Below are 22,806 nucleotides of genomic sequence, written 5' to 3' on the forward strand. Positions count from 1 at the left end.
GCTGTCATTTGGGGCCCGGCCTGCTCGCGTGAGAGAAGTGGCCAATGAAGACCCTATCTTAAATCTCCACCATTCCACCCTTATCAACCCCTCGCCCCCAACCCCTTTCGTTATCTTTCCCTCCCTCACTCTCACGCTCCTTTGCACTGTTCTGCTGCTACACCCTCTGCTCCTGCACCTCTCTCTCTTATCCCAGTAAACCTCATCTCAGCTGCCTTTCTCCATACCTTAGCTACTTGCTTGGGAAATTGAACTTCCATTTGGCTGCTCCGGCAACAAATAATACTGTGGACTGCAGCTGAGCACCAGCCCCATTGGTAAATTCCTGCTCTTGTTTGGTTTCTTTGTATCCATTAATCCCCAGCTCTGTGACATTTTCATGCCAATTTTGTATTACTGTGCGTTCAATTGATGGGTTTTCTAGTCGATATGCGTGTGTGAACAACATGACTTTGTGCCTGCCTGTATATGAAGTGTCGAGGATGGAGCACTCTGCTTCTCTGTAAACTGTACCTATTCTGCCCATTTTCAATTGAATGTCCTTCCGATTGTCTGAATTCCCCAAACATTTTTGCCTTGGTGTCCATTGTTATATCCATGGTTTCAATTGCAATCCCCTGCTGCTTGTATACCATTGTCTTCTTTGTGCGCCAAGATTTGTCCTGAACTCATTTTGTCTTCAAAATGGACACACGTAACTTGGTCCGTTGGTTCTCCTACACCTTATCCCTTTGTAGTTGGTCACAGCATATCCACTTGTTGAATTCTTTCTTACAGTCGATATATGGGTGAGCGTAATTATCTCGTTTCGGAAACACGTACCAGAAGAAGAAGAAGAAGAAGAAATTAGACTTTAATTCACCTTGTGGTGTTAGAGCAACCGTCAGTTGTTGCTTGCACTTCATTCGCACCGTCGTTTTTTCCTGGTCAATATTATCTTGTGTCGTGAGGTGAACTATTCTTTCTCTTTCACGTCTAACTAGTATACACATGTGAAGGACAGCTCCCTATTTTGTCCTGACTGCAATTGTTTCTGGCTCGTGAAGCCACCATCACTCTCTTCTGCTATGTTCCTTCTAACGTGTGCCACATGTTCAGGCAGCTTGCCTCCAGTTGCACTCGTGAATCCTACTGAATGTGTTCCTTTTGATTGCATGGTCTAGGTGGGCATCTTTGTGCTGAGCTTGCTCACTGTTTGGTGCGCTCATGGCGCCCAAGAGCAAGCGTGGAAAGGCCAAGGGTGAAAAGAAAAAGAAAGATGAGAAAGGTAGTTATTTTTCCTTTGCACCAATTGATTAATCAGCTTGTCATATTCGTTTGTTCCTAGAGGTAGAGTGTTCATTTGAGCTGATCATTTCCAAATTTCTTTGATGAATTACTGCTAGTCCTCCCTGTGGCCATTGACATCATCGTCAACCTGCCGGACCAGTCTGATGTCATTCTCAAGGTTTGGTTTCCCGCTGCTGCAGCTATTTCAGCCAAATCTGTCCACATTGTAATGTAACTCCAATAATAATGTACCAACAACTTGATGCAGGGGATTTCCACGGACAGGATCATTGATGTGAGGAGGCTGCTCTGCGTCAACACCGCCACGTGTGCAATCACAAACTACTCCCTCTCGCATGAGGTATATTTATAACATTTTCTTTTGTCTCTTCATAATACTACAGCAGCCATGGAAAATTCGGTGATATGCTTACAAATAGAAAAAATCCTTGTAACGATCGTGCAAAAAACTGATCCGGGAAATCATCTATCGATAAGGGTGATCGTGCCAGCTTAATCATTTTAATTCTGTCATGTTTTACGGTTTCATTTGTCAACAGACTCGTGATGGTCACTTGAAGGATGGTGCTGATATTGCGACATTGAAGCCATATACTCTCACCCTCCTAGAAGGTATGGTTATACTTACTATATACCCACAAAAACATGTTAATTTGTATCACTTTATCTTAGATTTCACATAACATGATCACTCTATTAAATTATCTCCCATCGTGTTTAGAGATAAACCTTACATTACAAAATTCACAATGCAGGGGAGTATGATGAGGATAGCGCGGTGGCGCACGTGCGGAGGCTGCTGGACATTGTTGCCTGCACCGCCTCCTTCGGCCTGCCACCGCCGCCGCCGCCTCCTCCGTCCCCAAAGGACGCTGATACTGCCAAGGAGCTCTCGAACTCCAAGCCTGCCGCAGCTGGCTCCTCGGGTGGGCGCCGCATGGCCTCGCCGCCACCCCTTCCCAAGGAGTCGCCTGCAAAGGATGCCGAGGCGGCAGCCAAAGAGGCTGCGGCTTCGGCGGAGCTGGAGGCAGAGATGAGCGGTGCGTGCCCCCGCCTCGGAGCCTTCTACGAGTTCTTCTCCCTTGCCAACCTCACACCACCCCTCCACTGTAAGTATTAAGCCTCTCTGACAGCCTCTCCAAACACCTGTAATTAATCTCTCTAGTTCACCTATTTTTTTTTAGAGTGTTCCGTTGGACGTTTCATAATTACTGACACAAACAATACAATTATTCGCAACCAAAGAATATTAAAGCATGGTACACCTGAAATGGAATTAACAGTGTCCTGAAACTCAAACTATATGACTGCCGTGGGCAAGGTTTGCTGGCCCTCCTCACTTTTTATCTTGTAAGTCGGCTGTCGCCTATTTGTCCATATATATCTTTGCTGACCACTTCACCACAGTTCGTCCTTGCAATAGTACTTCATGCACCTTAACGGTTTCCTCATTATTTATATTGAATGCTAAGCATGAGATATCAGCTTGAACTTTGTAGAGATGAACATATCTCTCTAGTCATACAAATTCTTGTGTTGGCTGAGATATTTTAACTCTTTAATTTAGTTATAAAGCGAGTGACTCAACCTCGACAGGAGGAGCAACCGTCTGATGATCATCTCTTTTACCTTGAGGTAAACATGGTTAATAGTTGTATCTTTGACAACACTTTTACACTATTCATCGTAAAATAGAATACATCTTTTCTAATCGGAGAATCGTTGTCTGACTTGCAGGCGAAGCTTTGTAATGGGAAATTTGTTATTGTTGAAGCTCGGAGAAAGGGTTTCTTCAGTTTTGGGAAGCAGCGTGTTTTGTGCCACAATCTTGTCGACCTATTGAGGCATCTCAGCAGAGCATTTGATAATGTTAGTTCATCTCACGTCCTGGTTAATTGTTTAAATTTTTTGTATAGGCTAGTTTCAAAATTATTATATAATTACCTTGTGTCCTGCGCTGTATATTACCTTTTGATTCATTTTCACACTTGAAGCTATAGCCACCAATGAATTGATATACAATTAGTGATGTTAATAGTTAATAATACTGCTGGATTTTGGATCTATTTTTCTAACACATGTATGATTGTGAACATATGTATCATGCATGCTTTTGTGCAATAAAAATTGAGAAGATTGAATTAAAAGAACAAAAAAAAAATACGATAGAATTCCGAACTTCCGTCAGCTTCTAGAAGTTTTGAATTGGCAAATTATATTTCGGCATCATCTCTGAGTTCCTCCACTTTTCATGTTTATACTGCTGAAAATAACTTTCTGTGTTGCTGCATTATGTGGTGCCTAGGGGCCGGAGAACAAATATTGGAATGAAATCACAATTTTACTACATACTAAAAACGATAGTTGAGCATGGCACTGCATAGTTGTTGTTCTACAAATTGGGATTTGCCAAACATACAGTGGCTTGGTGCCAAATTCCCTTTCTGAAAACTACTTATGGTTCGTAATTGCAAACAAGTTTATAGCAACATGTAAATATTTCTGTAAGAAACTGTGCATTCTGTTCTTCCATATTAGTATATCTTTTCTATGAATTTAATCCTTTTATGTTCTTTTTATATGAATTAGGCATACGAGGATCTTATGAAGGCATTTTTGGAACGAAACAAGGTTTGTTGTTACCCCTTTTGGGGTATTTCATCGTACATCTCTTTTCGACAGAACCTTCACAAATACTCTGACATTGTATTTGGATTATTATGTGCTGGGGCGTAATGACTGGTCTGAAAAGGAGTTGAACAAATTTTAGTGCACTTAAAGTAGCAAAAAAATTTTGGATTTGTTCTAGGAAGCCTTCTTTCTACAGTATGCTGATGTTCATTATTCAGTTTCTTTCATTTGGTGCTCATCTAGTATATTGCGGCTAAATATCACAATTTTCCTTGCAGCTTCATAAGTAAACATGTTTTTTGTGACACACGTGCTCCATGCTCCATAACATCCTTATCAGCGATTGTTTCCTATCTAATGTACATAATGATTTAATTACAACTGCTTGTATATTGCAGTTTGGAAATTTTCCTTATGGTTATCGTGCAAATACATGGCTTGTTCCTCCAATTGCTGCCCAGTCACCATCAACATTTCCTCCCCTTCCTGCCGAGGATGAAACTTGGGGAGGCAATGGAGGTGGTTGGGGAAGGGATGGAAAAAGTGACATGTTACCATGGGCCGATGAGTTTCTTTATCTCACATCTATGCCTTGCAAAACCGCCGAGGAGAGGGAAATTCGTGACAGGAGAGCATTCCTGCTTCACAGCCTATTCGTAGATGTTGCCATCTTTAGAGCTATTGCAGCCGTCCGACATGTAATGGAGAGTACAGATGTCTTAGCCTCAACCAAGATAGATGACGTTTTGCATTCTGAGACAGTGGGAAATTTTAGCATCACTGTCACAAGAGATTCTTCAGATGCAAGCTGCAAGTTGGACACTAAGATAGATGGAAGCCGAGCCACAGGAATGGACTCTAAGCATCTTGCAGAGAGGAACCTCTTGAAAGGAATAACTGCAGATGAAAATACTGCTGCACATGTATGAGTTTAAAATTAAGGTGATCTCTCTCATATTCAGGTAAAACGTGTGGGTTTCCCTAATTTTGTCTCTAATTTGCAGGATGTTGACAGTTTGGGCATTGTGAATCTTAGATACTGCGGGTATGTTGCTGTAGCGAAGGTTAACAATATCGAGAAAACCATTGTGAATTCTTCTATTAAGCCTGCTGATATCACAGATCAACCTGAAGGGGGTGCCCATGCATTGAACATTAACAGGTCGGTAGCATCACTTTCTGTTGTTCTTCTAGTTTTTGTTGAAGTTTCTGCTTCTTATCCCATTTTCTGGTTATTATATCTTTTTATTGTTTTAGTTTGAGAATGCTCCTAAATGAAGCCAGTGCAACTGGAGAAAAAAAGATACATACACAAAGTCACAGGCAGGAAGAACTAACTACAGCACAAACTTTTGCTGAGAACTTGTTGAAGGAAAGTCTTCGAAAGCTTGAGGAAGAGGAGACTGATAAACAATCATTTATGAGATGGGAATTGGGTGCCTGTTGGGTTCAGCACTTGCAAGATCAGAAAAATTCTGATAAGGAGAAAAAACAAGGTGGTGAGAAGGAAAAGAAGAAAATGGCGGACAAATCTGTGAAAGAAACCAAGATTGAAGGACTTGGGAAGCCGCTCAAAGCTCTTAAGCACTCTAAAAATGTGGTTGATACTGCTGAAAAGGGACCCTCATCAGGGAACAAAAATTTGTCTGATGGAATAAGCTCTGTGGAAAGCCAGAAAGTCGAGCCATCATCTGTAGAATTGCCTCAAGGAGACTGCATTGCCTCCGAGAATGAAAGCTTGCTGAAGGATGTATTACCGGATTCTGCCTTTACAAGGCTGAAAGATTCAGAAACAGGGCTCCATCAGAAGGTAGAAATGCATTAAATTTCATAGCAAGTGTTGATTTCACAGTCTGCCGTTTGGTGTCTTGCATATCCTATCTTATACCCTTCTCATTTCACATTTGTTTTCAGAAAATTAAAGTCATATTTTAAATAGATTTTCCTTCACATTGCGATTATAAATCTTTGGAAATCATATATGATTCACAGATTACTGGCATAATTGCATTGCATATGATATTTTGTTTGCTGATATGAGGGATATCAAAGGTATGATTTGGAGGGGTTGGAAAAATGTCTTTTTTACCAATGATATGAAACACAAAAGTCTTTTGCGTTTTCTCAAAAAAATGTGTTCTTGACTAACTCACAACCTTAAAGTTGTGAATCCTACCTCAGGCGCGCACAAGAGGTTGAAAGCGTCGTGAGGTTGGCTAAGCGCACCACTGTTCTCCCAATCCACACTAGTTTGAGGCCTGGTTTACTACTTGGTGGTGGTGGTTGTTCTTCTAAATTAAAATGCCACAAGTGCTAGTGCCTGGTCGAGTGCTTTTACATCAGTCACACTAGTCAAATTAAAATGCCTGTATTTTCACAAAAAGTGCTAGTACCTTTGGTCGAGTGCTTTTACATCAGTCACACTAGTTTTAACTTTTAAACAACATCAAATATGCTGTTCTTTTAACTTTCTTGATTTTTGTTGGATCTACTTCTGAATTCTGAAAAATAATAAAATCAGCTGTATCAAACATACTAGGCATTGTTTTAGCTAGATTGCTAACCAAATGGTTATTCTTAGGCGTTAATCGTGCATAAAGTTTATAGACTAATCTCTTCTGCTCTACAGTCACCACCTGAGTTGATTGAGATGGCTCTGAAGTACTATGATGAAGTTGCACTTCCTAAGCTGGTACGCGTCATCATATGAAAGATGAATATTCTAATCTTTTTTAGTTGAGAGGCATAAGAACTAACCTCAAAATTATTTAGGTTGCCGATTTTGGTTCTTTGGAACTTTCACCTGTTGATGGTAGGACCTTGACAGATTTCATGCATACCAGGGGCCTACAGATGCGATCCCTCGGACGAGTTGTAAGTCTGCAGTAATGTTTTCATTTGAGCATGATGAATGCCATCTCTTTTGGAGTGCCTGATAGGTGCTAATCTGAGAACGACCTATGTAGGTCAAACTTTCAGAGAAGCTTTCACACGTACAGTCCCTTTGTGTGCATGAAATGATAGTGAGAGCATTCAAGCATATTGTCCGATCTGTGATTGCTGCCATTTCCGACATGCGACAATTAGCATTAACAATCGCTGCAGTGATGAACTTACTTCTTGGGGTCCCTGAATCTGAATTATCTGGAAGTTCACCTGCTGTGCATCCCGTAGTGTGGAGATGGCTCGTTGCTTTCTTGAAAAAGCGATACCAGTTTGAGCTCACAGAGCAACATTATGATGATGTGAGGAAATACGCTATACTGAGAGGACTATGCCATAAGGTAAAAGTGTTTTAATCTTTCTGAAATTTCTCACACTTGGTGCAATTACTAAGATGAATATTTACTTTTAGGTGGGCATTGAATTGGCACCCCGAGATTTTGTCATGGATTCTGCTTTCCCATTTTACAAACAGGACATTATTAGCCTGGTGCCTGTACATAAGGTAAAAATCTACAAGCTATAGTCTTAGAGTTTCTTCCCAGGTCAATTTTTCTCAAGATACAGAATCACATTGTGCTGGCATGGTTTGATAATCACATATGACTATCTGTGTTTTGAGAACTCATTAGATATAATATAGTAGCACATAAATACAACTGATATGTTCTTAAAAAATGCAGCAAGTTGCGTGCTCATCTGCAGATGGAAGGCAACTCCTCGAATCCTCTAAAACGGCTCTTGATAAGGGTAAACTTGAAGATGCTGTTAATTATGGGACTAAGGTATCTTGTAAAATCTCATGCATTTATTTTTTGAAACTCTTTTGATATGATCTCTTGGGAACTCATTATTATGTTATGTATGAATGCAGGCTCTTGCCAAGCTTATAATGGTGTGTGGTCCCTATCATCGAATGACAGCTGGAGCTTATAGCCTTCTAGCTGTTGTTTTGTACCACACTGGTGATTTTAATCAGGTATATGTTTATTCAGTTGCACTGCCGATATTCACTGCTAAGCATATTTTTAAGAATATGGGAGTGTTGCCGCTTTTTTGTGAGGATTACTGAACGTGACACACGATAGGAAAACTTGCATGTTATTGCACTATGGTTATGTGGATATGGTTGTTTAAGACTGAAATCATAGAATCTTCTAAGCGTTTTTTTTGACAATCAATACTATAGATATTTATAGTAAGAAATAGTACATGGTAGAGTTACATGAGCTGTCTCCAGCGAACAAAATAAAGTCTAAAAAATGAGAAAATCTTCGAGGTCTTCAAACTCTTTGACACAATCTTGTTCTTTTATGTAAGATAGCCGAAGAAAAATACCAAACCACTGACATGTACATATTACATAACAAAGGAGATTCTTCCATAATTTTAATTTAAGCCGCAATGTCAAGGCTACATGCACGCGCACATCCATCAAAGTAGTCAATCAATATCGGCAAGAGTACCAACACCAGTATGTCGTTGAGGAGCCGAGAGTATGAATCACCATCGTCAAGAACGTAATAGCAGTGACAAATATTGCGATGATAATCCTCCTCGTCGCAACCATTAGAAAAGATCCAAAATAGATCCAGCGAAGCAAGATCTGAAGGCCCATACCTATAGAACTTTAATCTTCCAACACCACCACTATTGTCGGAAAGGAGATCTCGTCGTCGAACGAAGGGCCGAAGATCTCTTATTGTAGACAACATCATCTCTATTGAGGTGGAGGCCACAAAGAAGATGGCTACCAAAACCCTAACCTAATATCTTGAAATAATTACTTTATTAAAAACTCCATGCATAGATCGGATTCCCCATCCCTCCTGACGCCGGCGGGGCGGCCGGAGGAGGGGAAACCGACCTATGGAGGAGACAGATGTGGAGGCGACACTAGGTTTCTAGCTTGCGGCGAAGTTGTTGCTGATCATTACCTGCCCATACTTCCAGTAAGCAATTTTTCAGTTGAACTGTGAGCCAAGGATACTCAAGGCGTTATAGCTCTGGATTACACAAGCTATAACACCTAAGGAATATGCAGGGAAGCATATAGTACACATTCCGATAAAACTGAGATTCTGCTGCACTTTTTATCAGGATTTTACGTTAACATCTGTAGACCTAATTCACAGAAAAAACATCTATAGACCTAAAGTCTTTCTTCATATTACTAATTAATGAATTCAAAATGTGCCGGCAAGTGTTCTAACTTCTAAAATAGTATAAATGGTAAAGGGATGGTCACCTCACACCGTAAGTGCCTGTAACACACTGACCCAACACTGAGCCCCGACTGCTACAATATCCAAAATTTGGAGCTTAGCTTATACAAAATTCCGGTTAAAATATATAATTCTATCCAATCCAACACACACAGTTGCTTAACACTCACCAACCACTAAGGGAATTCCAATGTTCGTTGGATGAGAAGGCAAAATAGACTATATTGTTCCAAACAGTTTTGTTACATGAAATTCAGAGAAATATGTGTTTTTAAATCACAAAATAACATAAAACATTATCGTGGCCATCTTTTTTTTTTCCTGCATGTGTAGTGAAACTACCGGCCTTTTAGCAATCGTTCACGCAAATAACATAAAACATTGAAGTTTGATAATTGTCTGCACTCTTACTCCCATTCACATTTTGTACTATCACCATTAATCTGTGATGTCAATGTAATTAAAAATGATAATTGTTAGTTAAACATCTCCAACGTGATATACATATATCATGTCGTATCATGTCAAATAATAATTACTTTTGCCCATGATTATTTTTTCAAATACTTTTTGTTTATGCCATATAATTATAAACATACAAACAATGAATGAACCTCAAAATGTTGATAATCATATCGAGTCGGTGAAACTTTATCTTGGCCTTTTATTCAGTATTTTGGTACACTGGAGCTAGCTGAACCGAGGATTTGAAATTGCTGTGTTTTGTAGATGCAAATTATGGTGCCTCATCAAATCCTTGATAGTTATTTCAAACTCAAAATTTACTTTTGTATCCTATCTTATAAGCATTTATAGACAGAATATAATATGTGCCTAAACAAATGCAGGCTACTATATATCAGCAAAAGGCCTTAGACATCAATGAGAGAGAACTTGGCCTTGATCACCCTGATACAATGAAGAGTTACGGAGACCTTGCTGTTTTCTACTATCGTCTACAACATACAGAACTGGCTCTGAAGTAAGTTCAGTTTATGGAAGTCCTTTATTTCATACATGGCATTCCAGGTGTAAGTTGAAGAAAAATTGTATATATCTCAAAGAGTAGGAGACCTTAGACGCGCTTATGGCATTCTATGTTATAAAAAAGCTAGTCATGTGGATGAACTTATTTTACAATATGGTATCCAAAGGAAATGAATGAAGTAATTTCTGCTAAGAATATATTTTACAATCTTTTCAGACTGTAACTGTTTTCTTGTTAGAAAACTTGTCAGTCAAATGTGCATATTTGATTCTCTCTCTCTCTCTATGCTTTATTGATTGGATTAGAAAATAAGCATGTCTTTACGATAATAATGCAAAGGGTGAGTAGAACTAGCTGGTTAGTCTTCTTCCAATTGATTTTGTGTCTGAGGTGCTATCTCTAAGTTTTCACTCAATTAATGTTAATGATAACAAACAGAAATGATATCCCTAGACCCTATCTAGCATGAATACCTTATAACCATCAATTGTAATATCGGCAGATGTTACGAGCTCATTAATTATAATTGAATCCTTAGGTCCTGCTATGTTCCACCGATATTTTAGCTAATCCACAAGCATATGTAGTGTTTTTATATCATTGGGCAAGATTCCAGATGGTAAAAATGGTGTAGTAGAGTCCTTCCATGTAAATCTCTTCATAATTCCTCTTAAGCTCACATGTCTTTACAAAGTGAAGAACTGTTTATCTTCTTGTGTATGAGCCTGTCTAGAAGGTTGTTTCATTGATAGCAAAGCTATTGTATCATGTGGAAATCTAAGGGCATGAATGAAAAATACATAGCTACACTTGCTATTCGTTTGATACTCCTTTGTATAGCGTGCAGTTCTGATGATTGAAGTTCATTTCTACAGTATGTCCAAAAATATTAACCTTTTGTGCAAATTAGGTACGTCAAGCGTGCATTATATCTTCTGCATCTTACATGCGGGCCATCTCATCCAAACACAGCTGCGACATATATTAATGTAGCTATGATGGAGGAAGGCTTGGGCAATGTGCATGTAGCTCTTAGGTACTTGCACAAAGCTCTAAAGTGCAACCAGAGATTACTTGGACCTGATCATATCCAGGTAATAATCTTTCTGGGAATTTAAATGTTTTTTTTGTTGCCATGCTTTTTTTAGGGCGAATGATCACATAGTATGATGCTACCCTCTTTCCCCAAATACATGGCGTATAAATTTGGTCGAAAAGTCAATTCTTTCTAAGTTAAACCAAATGTATATACAAAAAAAAAAGATCTACAATATCAAATCAATACCCATAGGTCCACAATGAGATACTCCTTCCGTTCCATATTAGTTATGGTTGATTTAATACAGCTTTGTACTAAATCAACAGCAACTAATATGGAATGGAGGGAGTATATATATACTTATAATATATTTATTCGATATTGTAGTTGTTGATATTTCCTTCTATATATTTGGTCAAACTTTAAAAAAATTGAATTTTTGAGTAACTTTATACGTCATGTCTTTGGTGACGGAGGGAGTAATTGTTAACTGTGGATGTTGTTCATTTTAAATGACGCTTAAAAAATTCTCACTTGTTGACTAAAAAATACACCAGAAATTTTTAATTGATACCTTAATAACTTAACAAGCTTAGGTGGAAGATTTTTTTCGTTGCCATAAATGCACCAAAAAATTATTGCCCGTGCTCCTAGAGGGGTGATTTTTTTCCTGGCCTCCACAATTCTAGGCATGAGCTCGGAAGCTCGTTCCTGTGTGTGCACCACACTGCACACTTCTTAGTGGCATGCGTATTTATGGTTCTGATATCAAAAAGGAAAATGCAAAATCACGGTGAGCAACATTCAGTTTGGTACATGCTAAAAATACCAGTCAGTGGAGAGCTAGTTGTTTTTTGGTTGAAAAGTTGATTATTCTGTTTGGTAGATCACACTAAAGTAAAGTTAGATAAATTCTGTTAGCCAATTCTTTTGTCTCACATGTTCTGGTAGCCAATATATGTTTACTTGCAACTTTTGGAAGAAAAAAATTAAGCAAACACCCAAATATCTAAAGCGGTTCAGAAAAATGGCTTAATCAATGTTCAAGAAAAAATGCAACATCATAATCCACTGCTAAGCCAAATGGAGCCTAAGTGGCCTTGCAGGTGTTTTTTTATTATTTATTGACTACCCATGAAGAAGAAAATTGTTCATTTTCCATGATTTAATATTACTTTCGACTGACATACTCTTTTATTATATGTAGACTGCTGCGAGCTACCATGCTATCGCCATTGCTCTCTCATTGATGGAAGCTTATTCCTTGAGTGTTCAGCATGAGCAGACAACCTTGCAAATCCTTCGTGCAAAACTTGGACCAGATGATCTTCGGACTCAGGTTTACTTCTATGGAACAGTATAGTTGAAATGCTGAAAATCTACTCCCTCTTTTTTCCATCAAAATAATTGTGTAATTCTGATTGTACATTTGAGAGAGCAACTCAATGTGCAAATGACATCTAGTTACAGATGGACATTGATTCTTTCCCCGCTTCAACTATTTTTTAGCTATATGAACGGAACCGTTCACTTTTCAATTAGTTCCTAGAACATCCTTAATAGTGTTGCCTTTCGCATTGCAGGATGCTGCGGCGTGGCTTGAATACTTTGAATCGAAAGTAATTGAGCAACAAGAAGCTGCCCGCAATGGAACTCGAAAACCTGATGCATCAATTGCTAGTAAAGGACACCTAAGGTGCAATTTAGTTTTGCCAATGAAACCACAATTTAATCCTTAAGAGAAATTTCTGTTTGTGTTGTGCTAACTAGTGCACAGCACAAAAAACTGGTATCGGTTATCATAGATCTTAGCTGTACACTGTTTTGGACTGTTCACATGTTGTATTGACTGCCTTTATTTGCACTTGCAGTGTATCTGATCTTCTTGATTACATCAATCCCAACGAAGAAAGCAAAGGAAGAGATTCCGAATCAGGCAAGAGGAGGTACTCAAGCATAAAGGTTAGTTATGTAATTTTTACTTTGCCTAATTTGAAGATAATCGGTATGCCCTCGTTGAGGAACTAACTTGGATGGAGAAATATCAGACTGCGAGATGGTTAACAAAGTTTAGTAGTATCGATGAACAAGTAACCTCATAGTGCAACTGCCCAGTTTCTCAAAGAGAAAGTGAGTCTTAAAATTGTTCACTAGAAAGTGAGTTCTTGTTAACTTTGCTGACCGGCAGCAGAACAGTACCTCTCTGTTTGCATAGTGATTAAATAGATAACATGCAATTATATTGTACGGGATCTTGATTTTTTTTATATATAACTTTGTGGAGAAATGGGTTCTCTACCCTATAGTGAATTTAGCACTCATAAAATTGGCAATCAATTTTGGTGCTGTTGTGGATCGAGCCTGTAATGGTGGCTCTCATCTATTTTGTAGTGTTAAAATATGATTTCTATCCCTGGGGAGCTCTTATCACTGTTGCGGCTCACTGAATGTCCATGGTTAATACGAACCTATCCAATCAAGTACCTTATGCCACAACTGCGTATGTTTGATAGTAGATAATCTTGTCAGGTACTATTGAGGATTTCTGTGTATATACAGTTTCAGTTCTTCCACATATTGACAGTGTTCAAACCGCACAGTCCCGGCCCTCCCTGTATATCTGAAACTCAATGCACCTGGTTTTGTTTTTTCAAAAGGCTACCAGTTAGACAATATTTCTTTAAAAAAATTAAGGCACTCATGTATGTTATAACTGGAATAACTGGACATTTGGTTTTTTAGCATTACTGTACATGCCACTTCAAAATTTATTCATTGTATACTATTTCTGTCAGGTTTTATCACATTCGAGTGAGAATTCAAATGTAGTAAGTCCTGATACATCTCCAAGAGATTCTACTATTGCGATTATAGATGAGGAAAAGCCAAGTAACGAGCTGCTGCAAGATGATAGTGCTAAGGTCATGGATATTCCTGAAACTGAGGTTAAAGAGAGTCCTTTATCCATGGAGGTTTCACCACCTTCTGAACAGCTGGTAGAGAGAGCTGAGGTGAACATCAATTCACCTAGGGAGATTTTTGAAGACGAAATACTAGAACAGGATGATGGTTGGCTTCCTGTTCAAAGACCTAAATCAGCTGCAGTTTTAGGAAAACAGATAAAGCATTACCGGCCCGCCATAAGGAAGGCATATGACTCTGAGAATCATACACCAGTAGATGCTTCCCAATATAAGCCAAGGAATTCCTATTCAAATAACCGTTATTACTTCTTGAAGAAGAGAACTGTCGTACCTGCAGCATACACAGATCCTCAACAGCATATGAAAGTCCAGACATCGACTGCCAGGTTTGGTCGTAAGATATACAAGGCTATGACCTACCGGATTAAGCCAGCGACTTCTTCCACAGAAGTGCAAGATACTTCTACGACCACAGAGCGGATAAGTGGTAAAGAAGAAGCCCAAATAGCTTATTCACATGTACACAATCATTCAGTAGATATGAAAGCAAGTGAGCCACATGGAGCTTTGGTTGTAAGTTCTGGAAATCCGCCATCATACAAAGATGTTGCATTGGCACGTCCAGGTACAATAGCCAAGACTCAAATGCAAAAACCTAGAGATGATGTATTGCACCCATCACTTGGTCAAATTATTGCACAAGAAATGAAGGATTCCTTGGTCGATGCAGTTCAAGTGGACCAGAAATCTGTGCCTTCAAATACAAATAATTCCAAAGAAAGAAACAATGTGCCAGAAGAAATGCAGCATTCGGAACAAAGCAGAGAGTCACAGAGTGAACATGAGAGTGACAATACTGGGAAAGATGACTTACCAGATAAATTAACACCAAATACTGAGAAATCTTCTGGCAGTGGCTCTGCAGATGGTAAAACAGACATTACCTTATTCAGTAACAAAGGTCAAGAACCAACAAGTGGTGGCAACTGTGGTGCAGCCACTGAGTTCTCAGATTCTACTGTACCCGCAAAAGCTGAAAAGAGTGCAAAGTCTGGCATACAATTTCCTGAAGAATCTCTACCAACTAGTATTGAACCTATAACAGTTTCAGCCCATACAGCAAGTATGCCAGAAGGCCTTGGAGCTGTTGAAAGTGAGAAGTCAAAGCCTGAATTGCTGCTAAGTAATATTGATATAAAAGAGATGTCTAATAAGAAGCTATCTGCTGCTGCACCTCCATTCAATCCGTCTCCTCCAGCTATCCTTAGCCCACTTGCTGTAAGTGCAAGTGTTGGTCTCCCACCACCAGGTCCCATTCCAGGTGTTGGGCCCTGGCCTATGAATGTCTCCATGCATCCTGGACATTCAAATATGGTGCCAAATGGTCCTCCACTGTGCACATCCCCACATCATTTGTACCCTCCTGCTCCTCGATCTCCTAATCTCTTGCATCCTGTGCCATTTCTTTATCCACCATACAGTCAATCACAGATGGTTCCAAGCAGCACATTTCCCATGAACACTACTATATTTCGCCCTAACCATTATGGATGGCAACCTTATATGAGCCCAGCTGCGTCTGAATTTGTGCCAGGACCAGCATGGTCAAACAGTCATCCAGTCGCTTACATCCCGACCCCACATGTTCCTGACACTATTTCTCAGTCTTTAGCAGATACACATGTTCTATCTGATGCAGCTGTTGTAAGTGTAGGACCTTCACTGGACAGCAATATGGTTGCAGTGAAGGAGGAAATGGAGGTCCCTGTGGTGGTAGGCAGCGGTAATTTGATCAGCAACAAAAATTTGGTAGAGGAACATGATAAAGAGTTAAAGGATGCCGTTAAAACTGAACTTAATCCTGCCATGCCAGGAGACAGCACACCTAATATAGGTGGAACGAAGTTGGGAAGCAACATGAAGAATGAAGATGAAGGCAGTTTTCGGATATTTTTGAAGGGGAAAAGCAGGCGAAAACAAACTCTTAGGATCCCAATAAGTTTGCTTAACAAGACATATAGCTCTCGTTCTTTCAAGCTTGACTACAACAGAGTAGTCAGAGAGAATGACATCTTCAGGCCAGCGAGCGTCTCTTTTGCTGAAGTAGTTTCTTCTGGCAACTGAGGAATCCACCAAAAAGTTGAATTTTGACCGATGAAATTATTACATGAAAGAGAATTGCGATGGATCTCCATATGAAAGATACTGAAATGTGATACTCTTTTTTTGTCTGAGCATTTGGAAGGCAGCAACAATGCTCCTTCAGTGTTCCAGGTAATCATTTTCTACATATATTGCAAGAACTTCTTGCCTCCCAAGTATGATTTTCATTCATCTAATAAGCTAAGTGTCGTTATTTTCTAGAACTGCAGTTCATCAATCCAAGCTACCCTGAAAGGATAAAGGCGTTTTTCTTTATATTTCGAATAAGGTATGGCTCCCTTCTCAATAATCATTTTGGTCTTGTACATGTTGGACTTAGTTGTACCCAGTATATAGATAAGTTTTTGGTTTAGTTCTTGGCAATGATTACGTCTTCCTAGAAGCATATATAAAAAGATTAGTGTTCTTTGAATCACCTTTGTAACCTGCACAAATACAACAAACCAATGCATGATATATATGAGGGGGTTAGTTAGTCACTACTCCAGTAAAATAATAGAGGAGAAGATTTACCTTCTTTGGTATTCTAGAAAAAAGACTTGCCTTGTTTTTGCAATTCAGCCTATTATAGAATGTATTCTTGCTTTTTGTTTGCAGCCTCCGTGCTACTTTATCTTATAATGATGTCTTCACACATGTAGCTAACTGTTTTCTGCCCGCATTGCACACAGGTGTCGACAATTCTGTGTAGAGTGCAGAAGGTATGCAGAGAGTTTTGCGAGATCCGGAACTAATAGAAGATGGAAGTGTTAGCAAAAATACTTGGCAGACTGATATTTTTCTTCAATTTCTATAGACTAAAAACAATATTCTGACCGAGTTTTCGGGCTAAATTTTGGGCGTATGGAACTTAGGTTCTAGAGATTTAGAAATTTGTTTGCACCCTGCAACCTGTAATAATCTCTCGCTTTTTTGTGTGAGAAACTAATGTTGTTCTTTTGATGAGAATAGTAATAATCCCCATTCTGCAAAGCTTCCTATGTTCTGATGTGTATTCTCTTCAAAGCTAGGCACCAACATTATGCGTCTGACCACCGCCGAAAGCGGCTACCAAGCACACTGTGGGAGAGCGGACATGTGCAGTCGCAACCTGGTGGCGGCAAGCCACAACTGCGGCAAGTTAGCCAGTTCGGGTGATGCGATGCGCCAATGCCGTAGATACCGGCATACCTCAAATAGTTGATTCCATAGTGCTCCATTGTTTGCTCCTATGAAGAAGGAGATGGTAAAACCCTGACATACCCCAATGCATCAAGGGCTAGATTTAACTGGTACTCCATATCAGTACATGAAAAAACACAAGCTCCGGAGGTCCACTTGGTTACGACCTAGAAGCTCACAGTCCATTCTCCTCTCCTTTCACTTCCTGTTCTGCACTTGAGAGACGCTTGTCGTGGTGGTCGTTTTCACTTCCTCCTGGTGTTGTCGGCAGTAGCGGACGGGACCTAGTTCATGGCGCCCTGGAGCGTCTAGGACTGCATCGTCGTCTTTGTAAGCCAAGACCAAGTGCGCCACCAGTTCTTCAGATAATCGCAAAAATTTTGGAGCTGGTGTTCATGATGATGTAAAAAACACACGATTGGAAGTTAGGTATTTTCTTGTTTGAAGTTCACTTCCTCTCTGGGGAGTTCGGTACAAGTACAAGGCAAGTAAAATTAAAATAAATTAGAGAACATGTAGAGCCGCATATATTTTGTGTTTCTTTTTTCGAGAACAGGCAGGAGATATTTCGTTTTCTTGTTGACCTGTTCTCCATGTTGGATGTAAATGCTCGTGAGAACTAAGACCAGGTTCCTATTGAGTAAAATTCCAATCAGTTCATTCATTGGGACCTGAGAAATACATTTCACTGCCGGTCGGCATTTCACATTCATTCAAAAAAATGGAAAAAATAATATCCTAGGTACACTTATTTATGTGAAGCACTTCACTTGTTCGATCAAAGTGGTACACTTACTAAATTTGGACAGTTCATTCTTTAGTGGGGCCTGGATAAGGGTATTATCATTTAGGAAAAGATGCTTGTTCTCAATTGATTTCCATGTTGATGTGTGAAGTGATTGCTGGATCTGTTTTGTCTCTGAGAGTTTTTATTATCCTAGTGGTAAATTAGAAAGCGATTTATTATCTCTAATAGGCCCAATGGAGATGAATGATTTTTTGCTTAATTAGAAAGAGTTTTATTTTTTTGGTAAGAGATGATATAAAATACAGTATTTCACCTTTTTTTTATCCAGAAAAGATAATTTTTTGGAAGGTTTGAGGGAATTTTCTTTTTCAATGTTGAGAGAACTTTCGCACAAAAATTAACATATCCATTATGCAAAACTCGTAACAAAATTAACATATCCATTATCTGTGGTGGAGCTAGAGCATTTGCAACCCGGGTGCCTAGAGGGTGCCTCAATAGATAAATATGATTTTTAGGGGATATATAAGTGGTGCAAAAATGCAATTTAACAAAGGATTTTGTTTTTTACCCGGGTCATGTGCACCCCCTTGCCTAAGGGTAGATCCGCCACTGACCATATTATGCAAAACTACTGTACATAAAACAAAATGAAAGTTCACTCTGCAAAACATAGCAGTGCGTTGCATAGAATAACCAAAGTTCGCTTTGAAAACTAAAAAATAATGTACTCATATATAAAACAACAATCAGAAGTTACTTTTCGAATTTTAGAAGCTCATCGTATACAAAACTTGAAGTCCACTCTAAAAAAACAGTCCAAAAACATAGAAGTTATTTTTTATTGTACATAGTATTACATTAAATGGCATGCAATTTTTTAAAAAGTATATGTTTTGAAAATTAAATCTTTTTGTAATGGAATAATATTTGCATAATTAGCGAAAAGTAGTTTGAAAATAAGACCCCGGAAAACAGGTAGAACAAAAGGGAACTTCCAAAACATAACTTAGTATATCCACAATTAATCCTAAACCTTAATTTTTTTTAGAAAATGTTCTATACAGAACAGTTGGAGTTTTTTCGTAGCTTTTCGACCGTGTATCACTTGCTAATTCTGATAAATTGGTTAAAATGATTTCTAAAAAATTGTGCGAAGACAACAAACTACTATGCTGCAATTGGAGGTTCACCAACACATGCATAGAAGTTTACATGATATCGGGAGGAGTTCAAATCACGTACATACACCCCTAAAAACGATACAAATCACGTACATACAAGAACCTAGCTGCCATGGTCTTTGTCCTAACAACTTGCACAAGCGTGGATAGCCTCCAAGTGTTGTTGTTTTTAGTTAGCCTCCAAGCTAGATGCTTAAAACACCGATGAGACATATTTCCAAGCAGTGGTGTTTCAATTGCCTTGAAGCGGTTATTGGATATATCTTCGTATTTATCTATTAATAAAGGAAGTAATATTTCTTCTCTTTGTTAGTTCAACTTTAAATTACTCTTATTTTCCGAACGAATTTACAAGGAAATGCCACCGGTTAAGCAAAATAACGGCTCCTTTATTGACCGAACTGACTGATCTCCGCTGTGGGCTGCTAAGATTGAACGCACATCGATCCAGTCAAGGCTGCACGTCGGTCCGTTCTCTTGATCGTGAGAAGATGGATGCCCTAAGTCCTTATACGAAGTCTACGTAGGTTTCTGACAAGCTACCAACGAAAACGAAAGCAACACCATGATAAGAAAGTAATTAACTCATTGGGGCGGTGTTGGTAATGTGAGGGAAGGAAGACAGTAAGGCTCCGCTTGGATTGAAGTATTAAATACTGCCCAGCTCCGGATAATATGGAGCAAGCCGGATGTATTAGCGTGTTTTAGGTAGATCCGTAACTTTTACCTCTATTTTTGACTAAAATACACGAAAACAAGCAGGCTCTAAGCAGCGGGACCAAAGGAAGTCCTGAGGACAAGAACGAACGAGACCGTGTCCGGTGAGTGATATACAACAAGCTAAGGGCATCTCCAGCGGCGCGACGCAAACGGTCGCTCAGCGAGCGTTTTTGTCCGCCGTGACCGGAAATGCGTCTGGCACCACCTTCAGCGGGGCGACGCAAAGTGATCAGGCCGTCCGCGGAGACGCAAACCTGGCCAAATATGCGCTTGGGATGCGTCTCTGGTGAACGCTCGGTGGACGCGGAAAGTGTCCGCTCGCGTCTGGCGGACGTTTCGTCGGGCCCGCCTGGCAGTGACGCAGCGTCGAGGCGTCGCTTCGGCAGTCTGCAGCCGCGTAAATAGTGATGCCTCGCGTGGCGCGCGGCCGTCGCCTACCTCTGCGCACGTAGTAATGGCGATGCCACGCGTGGCGCGGCCGCCGCCCTGCCTCCGACCTATATATACAGGAGCGCGAGCATCTCATTTCCTCCCCACTAAACCCTAGCCGCCGCTGCCGTAGCGCCGCTTCCTCTCTGCCTCCAGCAGATCCACCATGAGCAGCGCCGGACGCGGCCAGGCTTCCGCGCCTCCACCTCCACCTTCACCTCCCACTCCACCTCCTCCGGCCTCGAGCTCCTCCGAGGAGTTCGACTCCGAAGACAGCACCGACCTCCTCCACCCGGTCAGGGACGCCGCGGCCCTGGCTGAAGCGGAGAAGGAAGCACAGGAGGAGCTGGCGGGCCACGCGGCGTTGGACGCCGAGCTGGAACAGCGCAGGCTGGCCGCCGCCGCTGCAGCAGAGGACTCCGACTCGGAGATATCTTGGTCCTCCGATGACCCTGATGCGCCGACGCCGGAGGAGAGGGCGGCAGAGCAGAGGACCATCGTCGAGTCTTTTGACACGCTCAAGAACGACGCCGCCAACGCGGGGCTGGAGCAGGCACTGAGCCAGGACGCGGCGGCGCACGAGCCATAGCGGCCGCGCGGGCGGCAGCGGAGAAGCGGGCGACGGAGCGACGCAACGACGGTGCCGGCCCGTCAGGAAGCAAGTAGTCTAGACCTATAGATCTACTTTGTATAGTTTTTATGCATTTTTATGTACTACTTTGAATGTTTTTAACTATGTTGCAATTCAAAAAATGGGTCGCCCCGGTGGGAGCACAACCATACGCAAACGGACGCGCAAGCAAAATATGTCCACGGGGCGACGCAAACTGACGCTCGCGGCCACTTTTGGGCGTCCGAAATGCGTCGCGCCGCTGGAGATGCCCTAAGAACATCTCCACTAGAGCGATCCAAAACGGCAATTTATTCAGTATGTTTTGGTTTGTTTGGGTCGGCCCGCAGACATATTGTGGGTGGTTGTTCGGCCTGGCCAGTGCGCACAGCAGCGGCGTGACCTATTGTGTCAGCGCTGGCCATGGCCTGGCTTGCTAGTTGGCCATTGCCATTCAAATTTGGTCGTCACATATTTTCCCATAAAGTGATAGAGTTAAAATAAATATTGTTCATAGATATAAATTGTTCACACTCACTAAACTACATTGTTTCACGAACAATATAATTTAATTGAAATATCAAATGGGACTAGGCAGGTTGGTTTGCCACATGAGTGCACATATGCTCAATCAAATCGTCCTGAAGACGGTCATAGGTGGTCTGATCCTGCAACGAATTATGCATATGCAAAAAGTACTCCCAAGATACTGTCCCAGTCTATGGCTCAACTAACCCACCCTCAAATTCTCAGTCGACATCATAGATGATGTCATCTTGCTCTTCCTGAACAATCATGTTGTGCATGATGACACATGTTATCATCACCTCCCACATTCTTTGGGCGCTTCAGGTTCTAGCAGGGTGCCGAACTATTACCCAGCGTGATTGTAGTACGCCAAATGCTCGCTCTACATATTTTCGAGCAGCCTCTGCTCTTTTGCGAACATCTTCATTTTTCATCTTTAGGGTTATAGATTGTCTTCGCTGAGATGGACCGGGAAGCGTATATGCCATCAGCTAGATAATAACCCTTTTCATAAGAATGACCATGGATCTCATAGGCAACCTGAGGAGCATTGACTTCTGTAAGCCTAGCAAACACCGGCGAGCGTTGGAGGACGTTGATAACATTGTTAGATCATGTCATGCCAAAGAAGGAGTGTCAAATCAATAGATCATGGGACACAACTCCCTCTAATATCACCATGCACCATTCCGCATGCCCTTTGAACTGCTTTGCCAACCAACTGGACCATTCTTTCACTGCGAGTGCATGCAACCTATACTGCCCAACACCCTAGGAAACCCCTCTTTTCGTTGATGGACAAGAGGCATGCAGTGTCTTCGGTGGTATGCTCTCTCAGATAAACTATGCCAAACACCGCAATAATAGCTCTGCAAAACCTGTACATGCCTCAATGCATGTCGACTCGCTCATGCGCAAGTACACCCGGCTAGATCTTTTGTCAGTGTCGTAGACATCAGCCAAAGAACGAGGTATGTGGCACGCAGGACCCGCTCGGAACTGGTGACGACAACACCGACCCAGAGGGCAGACGGCGGCACTGCGTGGGGATGGCGGCGGAGATGGTGGGCGAGGGTTTGGGGCAGGGGAGTTGATTCTGTCTGCCTTGTGTGCCACTGGCGGGAGGGCTGATACGTCGAAAACGTATCTACTTTCCCGAACACTTTTGCTATTGTTTTGCCTCTAATTTGTGTATTTTGGATGCAACTAACACGGACTAACGC

General features: G+C 41.0%; 1 protein-coding gene across 2 annotated transcripts; it reads left to right on the forward strand.

The window, feature by feature from the left end:
- Positions 1 to 107: 107 nt before the first annotated feature.
- LOC124673689 (protein REDUCED CHLOROPLAST COVERAGE 1) lies at positions 108 to 17,175 on the forward strand. 2 transcript variants are annotated; one of them, XM_047209718.1, is made up of 26 exons: positions 108 to 317; positions 1,164 to 1,267; positions 1,386 to 1,447; positions 1,538 to 1,630; positions 1,830 to 1,902; positions 2,046 to 2,399; positions 2,858 to 2,925; positions 3,028 to 3,159; positions 3,880 to 3,921; positions 4,320 to 4,844; positions 4,926 to 5,083; positions 5,179 to 5,731; positions 6,551 to 6,613; positions 6,694 to 6,795; positions 6,888 to 7,205; positions 7,277 to 7,369; positions 7,548 to 7,649; positions 7,739 to 7,843; positions 9,938 to 10,071; positions 10,988 to 11,171; positions 12,324 to 12,455; positions 12,700 to 12,812; positions 12,988 to 13,078; positions 13,912 to 16,314; positions 16,405 to 16,471; positions 16,875 to 17,175. In XM_047209718.1, exons 2-24 carry the CDS (start codon positions 1,207 to 1,209, stop codon positions 16,162 to 16,164), a joined length of 5,811 nt encoding a protein of 1,936 aa, XP_047065674.1. In that variant the 5' UTR covers positions 108 to 317; positions 1,164 to 1,206; the 3' UTR covers positions 16,165 to 16,314; positions 16,405 to 16,471; positions 16,875 to 17,175. The 2 variants fall into 2 exon arrangements, with proteins under 2 accessions (XP_047065674.1, XP_047065675.1); XM_047209719.1 differs by having other exon boundaries at positions 16,413 to 16,471.
- The last annotated feature ends 5,631 nt before the right edge of the window (positions 17,176 to 22,806 follow it).

Source organism: Lolium rigidum, chromosome 7, assembly GCF_022539505.1.
Source record: "Lolium rigidum isolate FL_2022 chromosome 7, APGP_CSIRO_Lrig_0.1, whole genome shotgun sequence".
Lineage (NCBI taxonomy): Eukaryota > Viridiplantae > Streptophyta > Magnoliopsida > Poales > Poaceae > Lolium > Lolium rigidum.